The sequence below is a fragment of the Typha latifolia genome, chromosome 1 (genome assembly GCF_019914945.1).
Source record: "Typha latifolia isolate L0001 chromosome 1, TyphaL0001v2, whole genome shotgun sequence".
Lineage (NCBI taxonomy): Eukaryota > Viridiplantae > Streptophyta > Magnoliopsida > Poales > Typhaceae > Typha > Typha latifolia.
In genome coordinates this window covers 2107416-2118188 of record NC_133086.1, presented here as the reverse complement: position 1 = coordinate 2118188, position 10773 = coordinate 2107416, and the positions used below count along the sequence as shown (strand labels likewise).

At 33.7% G+C, this 10773-nt stretch overlaps 2 protein-coding genes across 5 annotated transcripts; one reads left to right on the top strand and one right to left on the bottom strand.

The window, feature by feature from the left end:
• Positions 1 to 3094: 3094 nt before the first annotated feature.
• On the top strand, positions 3095 to 6775 carry LOC140786571 (uncharacterized). Of its 3 annotated transcripts, XM_073135085.1 has the most exons (7): positions 3095 to 3371; positions 4101 to 4158; positions 4551 to 4631; positions 4751 to 4786; positions 5083 to 5322; positions 5429 to 5567; positions 6047 to 6775. In XM_073135085.1, exons 1-7 carry the CDS (start codon positions 3211 to 3213, stop codon positions 6511 to 6513), a joined length of 1182 nt encoding a protein of 393 aa, XP_072991186.1. In that variant the 5' UTR covers positions 3095 to 3210; the 3' UTR covers positions 6514 to 6775. The 3 variants fall into 3 exon arrangements, with proteins under 3 accessions (XP_072991186.1, XP_072991195.1, XP_072991204.1); XM_073135094.1 differs by lacking the exon at positions 4101 to 4158; XM_073135103.1 differs by lacking the exon at positions 5083 to 5322.
• Positions 6776 to 7378: 603 nt separating this feature from the next.
• Positions 7379 to 10660, bottom strand: LOC140786581 (uncharacterized). Of its 2 annotated transcripts, XM_073135115.1 has the most exons (5): positions 10265 to 10655; positions 9564 to 9692; positions 8810 to 8974; positions 7951 to 8256; positions 7379 to 7850 (listed from the first exon to the last, which is right to left on the bottom strand). In XM_073135115.1, exons 1-5 carry the CDS (start codon positions 10535 to 10537, stop codon positions 7710 to 7712), a joined length of 1014 nt encoding a protein of 337 aa, XP_072991216.1. In that variant the 5' UTR covers positions 10538 to 10655; the 3' UTR covers positions 7379 to 7709. The 2 variants fall into 2 exon arrangements, with proteins under 2 accessions (XP_072991216.1, XP_072991225.1); XM_073135124.1 differs by lacking the exon at positions 9564 to 9692 and having other exon boundaries at positions 10265 to 10660.
• Positions 10661 to 10773: the final 113 nt, after the last annotated feature.

Here is a 10773-nt window from a genome sequence, read left to right as displayed (position 1 = left end):
CGTGATCCATCTCGTTTTCCTAAAAAGACGAAATTTGAGATCCACCCTCACTTTGTAGTGCCCGAGGTGAGATTGCTGTGGGTTATGGGGGAGAAAGAGAGAGAGAGAGAGAGATAATAAATAAAAATATGTTAAAAGCTTGGGAAGAACGTGGAGACGAGTCAGTGACTTCCAGAAAAGAGTGCAAGCTCTTTTTTGTGGATCCCCAGACAGTAACATTCTCGCACAGTAATTGAGTAAATTTATTCAACCCACTTTGTCAAATCTCATCAGCTCAATAATAAATATTACAAAATTAAATTCTTAATAAATATTTTGATTGATATTTAATAAAATTTTTTTGCTATAATACTATATAGGTAGAATTTAGTTCTTAAAAAGAGTACTTAATTGTCTAACTTAAATTATATACCGAGAAAATTGTATATATATTATAGTTTATATTTTATAGTTTTATTATTTATAAATCTAGCTCTATAATTTAGTGAATATATACAGAAAAAAAATCTTACCGCTAGATTAGTTAGGTAATCTTAATTAAACATATAGGTTAAGTTAACTATACTTAAAAAATTATAAAAATATTTTTAACCAAGTCATACTAGGGATATTTTAATTATTTTAAAAATAAAATAGTTCTACTTAGGATGTTAGTCCAAAATCTAATCCGTGATATTTTTTGCACATATTTATTAAAATTATATATCTTAATTTATAAATTAAAAAATATAGAATGTAAACTATAATTATATTTAAAAACAGGGTATTATATATATATTAAATATAAGTTACTTTTGGACAAGCACTCTGAGATGGTAGCGATATTCAAAATATAGAATTCATATTATGGCCCATCTTTTAAAGTCACCAACATAGAAACCTCAAGTTATTAACTACAATATTGTTCATCATATATATAACCATTGGATTTTTTTTAAAAAAATTATACCTTAATAAAAAAACTCTTAGCAGCTTCCTTCTGAAGTAGTTATTGACACAAAAATAAATATGCATGACAGGAACTTAATCCATTTAAAAAATATGTTTCTCTTTAAGGACTAAATCCCAATGGACAATTCTGTGGACTGTTCTTAGGAAACACCCACCACTTTCTGTAGCTTTTCAAACGAGATTCCTCAAAGAATAAATTTAATATTTTATATAACTACTTTGAACTCTCTTCATATTTTATTGAGAATATTTCTTAAGAGCTATCTTATTTGCTTGAGGATACTGCCAAATTATTTTGTTATTATAGTTTTCCTTTATTGAATATTAAAAGCTTATACAATTTAAACCAAGGTTTTATTCCCCATTCCACGGATTTTGACTTAGTATTTAAATTATTAATCCTCCTAAAGATAGAAAATAATTTTTGCTATAATGTGTTACATATTTGAATCAGGATACACTTATATTGTGGCTATTATGAAGCAAGAGTTTTCTTTTGATGTGATTAATTAATACGATCCAACTCGCTATTACCTTAAACGAGCAATATTATTATTTTTTTCATCGTTACAAGATCCTAAAAACTACTCAAATAAAAAGTTTTCTAAACACTCATATTTTTTACTTTTATCATTCAAATCCTATATTTTACTCATAATACCTAAAAAATACTATATATTAGTTTTCTTATAGCATAGGCAAGTTAAATTAATTATAAATACAAAATGACTTTAACATTCTTGAGTAAATTTTCTGAAGATTTAAGATGGAAATTAAAAAAAAAATCAGACTTTAATAGTAGAACAATAATATTTTAAATATTATAGTTTTTATTTTTATTTTTATTTTTATAAGTAATAATAAAATTAGAGTACTTTCAATGCATTTAATAAGTAAAATATTTATATCAACGATAATGGAAATAACAAGCGACATAGATTGCGAAGTGGCCAAGTGGGCTGCCCAATGGGACCATTGACTGCCACGTGGAATTTGTACTCCGGCATGAAACAAACATAGCTCACAGCTTAATCTAAGATACGCCGCGAAACTCTAACGTACGCACTATTGACATAAACTCTATCCTACTCTACTACCCATCCAGCTTCCTCACGTGTAAAAATAGGTAATAAGCCTAAACAACCAATGACATTTTACCTCCTTTTATTATACTTAAATTTACTCCACCTTCTTATTTTATATTAAAATTAAAATGATTATTTTTCATTATATTTAAGTAATTTTTAATTAGAGATAAAATTGTAGATAATATACCGATATTATTTTAAATTTTTATTAAAACTTATTTAATTATCTATAACTTTGCCTCTAATAAATATTTTTAAATTTGACCTAAAAAATTAATTAAACATAATAAAAACAAATATGACACCAGTAAGAGATAAAATCAAGAAACTATTTTCTATATAAGCTTTAAAAAATAGATGCGGTGGAAGGCGTTAAGGCATATCAGCATTACCAGAACTATATTATTATTTCTTATTCTTAAAATAATAAACAGAAGAATTAGAATCATTAGTAGCTTCCACTATGTTCATGTTCTTAGAAAATATAATAATACTGTGGATTTGTATATAGTAACAATAATAATTAAATTAACTATTAAGGAGAAATATAATTTATCTCCATGTGGTCTTCTACCACTCAACCTCGTTATAGTTTTAATATATAGTAACCGATACATATCAAATTTAACATAAGAAAAGTAAAATATTATTTTTGTTTTACAACAACTAATTAAATACTAATTTTATCATATGCTAATTTGCTCTAATCTTTTCTAATTTAGGTCGTGTTTGATTTAAGACTAAGCTTCGAACTTGATTAGTTGGTTTTATTTTTTTAAGAGTAACCTAATTAAATATGAAAAAATAAAAAATATATATTTAGTAACCAGTTCATAGGGGGCAAACAAGGACTTACGGTTTTTTGAATTATAAATATTAAAAGATGAGATAATATAATGAGTAATAAAATGGTCAAATAGTTAGTAGTTTTAATATAAAATTATCATTAAAATTTGACCTTAAGGTTATACCTCGGCGCACGATAGCATCGACCCTTTCGGCTTAGGATAGCATCATCTTCCCAAATAAAAGGGAGGGAGGGAGGGAGGGAGTAAGGTGTTTGTGTTTGCTATGGGCCTGGAATTGGTCTCTTTTCGATTCTTTCTTAGTTCTTTGTTAGTGGAGCTTTCGAGGCAGAGATTGTAGCGATTCTGTTGGATTTGTGAAGAAGATGTGGGGCCGATTCTATTGGGGAAGCAAAGGTGGAGACTTGGGGATCGTCGTGGTGTTCGCGTGGCCGTCGAGCGAGGAGAAGCAACTCAAACCCTATATCGATCTCTATTCCTCCCTTGGATGGAATTCCCTCGTCTGCCATGCCGATTTCCTCACGTCGTAAGCTTACCTTTTCTGTTCTTGATTTCGCCGACTTCTTACCGTGTTAGTTCTTTTCTTTCGTTGGAGATTGGTTGGTAGCCGTAAAGGAAAGTGCTTTGTATAAATTATTGCTTTTTTTTTTTATTGTGAGTACTGGGGCACAATTTAGTACGCTTTAGAATGTTACATTAAATTTTGAGAGTTATCTATGTATGGTGTTAATTGTTCATTCATGATTAAATGTTTGGGGAACTAACATTACTATTTCTAAACGGAGATTATAATTGGCTTTCTGACGAGTTTGATATTTGATATAATTCGTCTAGAAAGGCATTCTTGTAAAATAGTTCTGCGACTGACAGCATTTCATATCCTTGGTCGAAATGTTGGATTTTCTTAAAATGTCGTATTAACAGACACTGTTTGATACTTGATAGGTTGAACAAGATTTCTTCTCTTTGCATAGGTTGATAAAGGTACTGTCTTATATGTCCGAATGAAAATGGATAAAGGTCATATCTTGGAAGCGTGATGTTAGTTTCAAATCTATCGACTGTCTTATAATGGTATAGATGGTATAGGGTGACAAAAGGATCTTTATTTTCTTATGTAAAGAATGAAAAAGAAAAATGTTTTTACCTTGCCTTATCATATCATGTGAATTGCCATTTTCATATAGACAGTTTGTGCAATATATTTTCATATAACTAAACTGTTTTTCGGTCTTATAAGTTAATCATTATCCAGATTTTTCCCTGAGAAGGCTACAGCACTAGCTGATGGTGTTCTCAAGGAGCTTGTAAAGGTCAGTATTTTTTAAGCTTGTAAAGGAGCTTGCATAGCACGTAGTTTGTGCAGTAAGTGATATCCTTTTCTTTTGTTGGTTGCAAAACTCAAATTCTGCATCCTACCTGATTTAAGATAAGTTGCAGCCTTTCTTCTTGAATGGACTATCTCATGAGTGAAGCCATTGCTTGAGACTGCCAAAAATTGTCTGACTTTTTCATCAAATTCTTTTTAGCAGAGCCATCGCCTAAAATACTAAAACCCCAAAAGCTAAAGCCTAGACCTTAAATCTAAATAGTAGGCTGATGCATTCACCATGTAAAACCGCATTCATGTATGATGCCCTGACATAAGCATTTTGGGTTAAACTATGGGTATTTATCATTGCTCATGTTGCTTGTGGAATAACAGGAATTGAGCATCAGATCTTTACCTGTCATATTTCTGGCTTTTTCTGGGGGACCAAATGGTTGCATGTACAAGGTTCTTCAGGTATGTTCTCCAATATAATATACTTATGTGCTTTGTATGAAACTTTTACTTACTTACTTTTGGCCCTCAACTGACTTTCTTCAGTAATAAATAACATGTCTATGTTTCCTTCTTGTCAGTTGATTGGGAGAAAATGTGAAGGGCAACTTACTCTGGTATTGCTATATTCTTTTATTTATTTATTTTCTGTTTAACTTCTTTTCCCTGCTGTCTTGATGTCATATCAATTGGCCTTCCAGCTATCTTTTGTTGTCAATGTTTAAAAAATTATTGAAACAACTAATTGACCAGTTATCTTGGCTTATGCAATCTGCAGTCATTAGTATCTTGTGTCATAGTCATAATAAAAAAATAAAGAAAAGATCTTGTATCATAGTTTTTCTCTTCTTTCATTATTTTTTAAGATAAGTGACTTTATGAATTATTTTTGCATTTTTTACAACCCTTGAAGGATGAATATCAGCTGGTAAGAGATTGTCTATGTGGTCAAATATATGATTCTGGTCCTGTAGACTTCACCAGTGATTTGGCCACTCAATTTCTTGTGCATCCATCCGGTCTAAAATTGTCCCAACCTCCTAGAGTTTTATCATGGATGGTAAAAGGCTTTGCTTCAGGTCTCGACACACTCTTCATAGACAGATTTGAATCACAACGTGTTGAGTATTGGCAGACTCTGTACTCTTCAGCCGTAAGGATCTCAATTCATCGACGCAGTTTTGTTGACATGCTTATACATGTATTAAATGTTTTAGTCATTATATGATCCATCATATATAGCATAACCGTATTTGCAGAATGTAGGCCCGATACTCATATTTTGTTCAGAGGATGATGACTTTGCTCCATATAGAGTTGTTCGTGATTTTGTTCAGCGTCTGCAAGATCTGGGTGCCATGGTTAACGTAGTGAAATGGGGCAGCTCTCCTCATGTGGGTATGGCTTTAATTGATCTGAACTCTTGCTCCATATTGCAATCTGTTATTGTTTAAGGAATGTTAATTTTTGCTCCATCTCTGATAGTGGGATGTTTATGTCAATGAAGTTAGAAAATATAGAAAGAGAATTTAGGGATCATTCTCTTCAAGTTAAATAACATTTTGTTTCCACTGGTTTTTCCTCTTGTGCTGTTAATATGCATTGGGAAACCTGCATTCATTTCTCAATCAAGTATCTTCATGACAGGTTATGTTGAATAGGTCTAAATGACTTCTTTTCTTCCATTCAGCTAACAAAGAGAAAAATATGGATTCTCCATTGTAAAAGTGATCTCGAATTATGCTAAAGGAAATAATCTCTCCATATGTGATGTTTGAGACTTTGAGCAAGCATATGGGTATATTATTAGCTAGTTTTTTGTTTTAATATTTAAATTGTCTCCAAGATGATTTTGTCTCATCCTGTCCAATTTGCAGGTCACTACAAACATCATCCAGGCGAATACAAAGCTGCTGTAACTGAGCTTCTCAGAGATGCCACTATAATCTACTCCGAAAGAAGACACCATGTAAACAATGACTCAGCTGGCATCGGGGATCCATGCAACAAAATTCCTGAATCCATCTGCAATCTTCACAAAGCTGCAGTAAACTCAAATGAGAGCTTAACAAGAATAGGAATCGACCCAAGTGACCATTTCTTCTTACCCAGTTCCATGGAGTACCACGAAAACCATGATGAGCCAAAGGGTGAGCCGTTCCAACAGGTACTCACTGCTCATGGTGTTCTGGGACAAATCCTTTTCGACGTATGTGTCCCTAAAAACATTGAAGGCTGGGACATAAAACCTACCACATCCTCGAATCGAAGGCAGACATTTACTTCTGCTCGTCAGGATGGCTCATTTAATCCAATAAAATGCATTTGGCGCTCCAGATTGTAGGATTTTGACCTTATATAAGGTGAAAAGATAGGTAACTGGGAGATCCTAAGAGGACTTTGACTGGTGTATTTTCGATCTCAATCTTGGAATAACCAGTGAGTGTGGTATGTAGAACCTAATAAACCATGCTCATTGCGTTGCCTTCCCTTTCCATTTGTTTTCTCGATAGAAAATTGTACAGTATGTGCATGCTCGCTTATACTGGACGAGCAATCTGTAATTCTTTTTAAGAGATAAGAGTTAATCTATACTTGCTCTTGCATTGTGAATGAGTCCGTAGATAAGTCATTAAGACCTTTGTGAGGTATAATTGCTTGGAGTATAAAGATATATTGTAGCCAAGTACTTTTTGTATAATAGAAATACAAGTGGCATTTAACGTGTTTTAGTTAAAAAAGAGAATAAAAATAAAGTCTTCCCGGGACATTTGCACTGAAAAGCTTGTAAGTTTTGATAATAAAAAGATTGGATTGTACACTATAAAAATATATGCACTATTAGTGTAGAAAAAATAATTACTTAATTTTTAAGAGTTCAATTTTAATATTACTAAAATTTTTAAGAGTTCAATTTTAATATTACAATATTTAAGAGTTCAATTAAAAGATTGGACTGTACAATTTTAATATTACAATATAAATACTTTTTATGCAAATGGCCTTCGATTCGAGCATATAAAGGACATTAACCTCCCACAGATATAGGATCTTAGAAGTACAAACTAAATAGAAAAAGATAAGAAAAACTAGAGATTAGCATATATTTCCATCAAAATATTATTCAGATTTACTGCTCATGGAAGGATGTATATTGGCACATCCAGTGCTGGTGGTTTGAGATCTTAGCAGACATCCCAAAATGCTACTTTAGAACCAACATTCCAATATAGTCCTGTGCAAATTTTTGAAGTCACTTGTGATGAGTACAGAAACAATGATCTCTTTTGTGTAGGTATTTGACAATTTAACTGATAGAAGAAATTTTGCTAATAACAAACATCACTTGGAAAACTACAGTATAGGCACAAAGGAAAAAAAAACACCGATTTCATCTTGTCCTACGTAACTTTAAATATTCTCTGCAGGTTATTGGCAGTTTGATGTGATTTACAGCAGCTTACAACCTTTTCTTCTGTAGATCCATATCAGGTCACATAATGTTTGCCTTTGATAAATCCAAAGATCTCTTGAGAGAATTTAGTAGTCTATCAATTTCAAGCTCTTGAGCCATGACAAGATCTCTGTCAAACCTTCATTCAAGCTTCTAGGACTGTAGCCCAACTCATTCTTTGCCTTGTCGCAAGAATATGACCATTGATGAGACATGACCCTAACAGTCTGCATTCATACCAGGGAAGGAAATATTATGGACTTAAAACAACGTTTGTCCTTAGATAAAATAAGCAAAGAACACTAAACAGGGAGGATGTAGACTTACTGGATAACTTATAAGTGGGAGTTTTCCTGTAATTCGAGAAAAGAAAACAGATATCCACCCATAGATTTCTATCACCCACAGAGGGATGTGGAACATTGGTCTTTTTGTTTTTGTGATTACAGCAGCCATGTCAAAAATTTGGGTGAAGGATGCATTTTCTCCAGTGAGAAGATACCTTTCACCCACTCTGCCCTTATGCATAGCTGCTATATGTCCAGCAACCACATCTTCAATATGACTAAATGATGTTCTGTCATTCCCATCTCCTATGTGGCCAGGTAACCGCCCATTGAAACGTTCAATTAACTACAATAATGAAAGAAGTCGAATATGAGGCTACTACTATGTTAATGTTGAGTTTTAAATAGCAAAACAATAGCAAAAGATCAGATTCATCTGAGTAGTGTTTCTCTTAATGAAGCGTCTCCAAATAGTTTCTCCCCTGGTATATACTGTTTATGAGAATACCATTCTATTATACAAAGCTTTGATCACATAAGTAATGGCACGTTCATCAGTTTGAGATATGGAAAATTGATCGTGTAAGTTTGAGACACAAAAGACTAACGAAACGATTATATTTTCACATCAATTGGAGCAACCAGATCTACTATGTAGGCATTGGCAATACAAATGAAAGTAGATGATATAGCACATTAACTTGATGAGGAGATCCAAATTTTAGCAATTCGCTAGAGAAAAACTGCACACAAAGATAATGATTCTACTATTATCATTCACCTAATCAAAGAAAAACATGTTAAATCTCAATAATTCCTCAGAAATGAAAGGCTCATGCTTGAGGCATAAAGAACTTTTGAGCATATCTAGAGTTTCTAAAAGATAAAATAGGTCTTACTATGCGAGCCAGAACATTTCCAGCCGTTAATTTTCCTGGGCCATAGATGACTCCAGGATAGACAAGAACAATTGGCACTCCATTTGTTGCGGCCTGCAATGCAATCTTATCTGCAAGAACCTTTGACTTCTCATATTCTGTGCAAAATACCTTTCCCTGATGCATCTGTAGTTTTGAATCATTAAAAAACAATTTTCCAATTTGAATCCAATCTGAATTGAACAAGAAGAAATGAAAGGAATTTTTGGGCATATTAAAACATAATGGGAAGAATAATTCACTACATAAAAACTCTTAAATGGCTAAAATTGATCTATTAAATTAATTGGCCAGTGCAAAATACTCAAACGCCAAACTATTACGAAGAAAATGTTGCAGACATAAAACACTAAGAATGGTAATCATTTTAGTATTTGTAATGTCATAGATCAAATAAATGGTTCTGCTATGTTTGTAGTCCATTATCGTTTTAATGACTTTAAAGAAAAAAAGAAAGGAAGCATTTGAAGCTAGTTTTGCTTCTTCATAGTGCTTGCAGGAGAAAATTCCATCTTCACACTAGCAGTACATAAGGATATCACACTTAACATCTAAAGTTTACATAGTTACCGCCGACAAGTGTATCAGCAATAATGTTGCTTCTAGCAGTATGGTTATGGACGCATAACTGAAAGCATCACGTAAAGGATGTAAATGGAGCATGAGATAATATGGATATCTTTAATATTCCATCCAATTTAATAACATTGGTTACCTGATTCTCATCTGCAATGTACCCATCTGTCGGGCCAATAGCAAAAAAAGATGATGTATATATCATCTTCTGTATTGTTTTTGTCTCTTCGACAGCTCGCAACACATTTTCTAGCCCTCCTACATTGACCTACGATATATGGAAGAATATTTTTTTTGCATCGATTAGAAGATCAAGTCAAAGAAGGTAGCACATTAAAGTACTTAACTATGTACAAAGCCACAAATCCATCACAAAAGTAAGTATTTTTAGATCTAGTTTCTTAATCCCATGATGACTAAGATGTGAATATCAATGAAATGGTAATGTCGAAAAGTAATTTAGTTCCTACAACATTAAAAAAAAAACACTAATTTGATTACCAACTTTTAGATGTTATGAAATATAATCCAGATGTATAGCGAGGGCAAATGGATGAGCAGAAGGGCAAGCAAAATTCGACCCAGGATAAGAAGAAAAATGGTGGAAATTGAAATTGATTTGCTCACGGCAAAGAAGCGGGAGGGATCGGGGAGCCAGGGCTCGCCGAAAAGTAATTTAGTTCCTACAGCATAAAAAAGTACTAATTTGATTACCAACTTTTAGATGTCATGACATATAATCCAGATGTATAGCGAGGGCACATGGATGAGCAGAAGGGCAAGCAAAATTTGACCCAAGATAAGAAGAAAAGGGGTAAAAATTGAAATTGATTTGCTCACGGCAAAGAAGCGGGAGGGATCGGGGAGCCAGGGCTCGACGGCGGCTGCGGCGTGGAAGAGCATCTCACAGCCATCGCACGCGAGGAGGAGAGATGACAGGTCGGTGACGTCGCCGTAGGCGATCTCAACGGGATTCGGAGACGAATCTAAAGGGAGGTTGCTGAGATCGCTGCTCCGCCGCACTAAGGCGCGGACTTCGTGGCCGTCCGACAGCAAGGCGGTGCAGAGGCGGCCTCCGAGGAACCCCGTCGCACCCGTCACTAACACCTTCATCGCTCACCCCTCCTGCTCCCCTCTCTCTCTAAATTTCTCTTTCTAATTCACATCTCCGTGGAAAGAGACGAGATGATTCGTTGGTTTAACAAACTCGAAACAATTGGCGTACTTTGGTCGCATTGAAATAAACTAAGTTTTGATCCTTATCGGTTCGTCGTAGCGTCCCCCTTTTTTTCTCTCTCTATTTCCATTTTTACCCTTTAGCGCAGGGGTTTAAAAAATCCGGGGTTTTA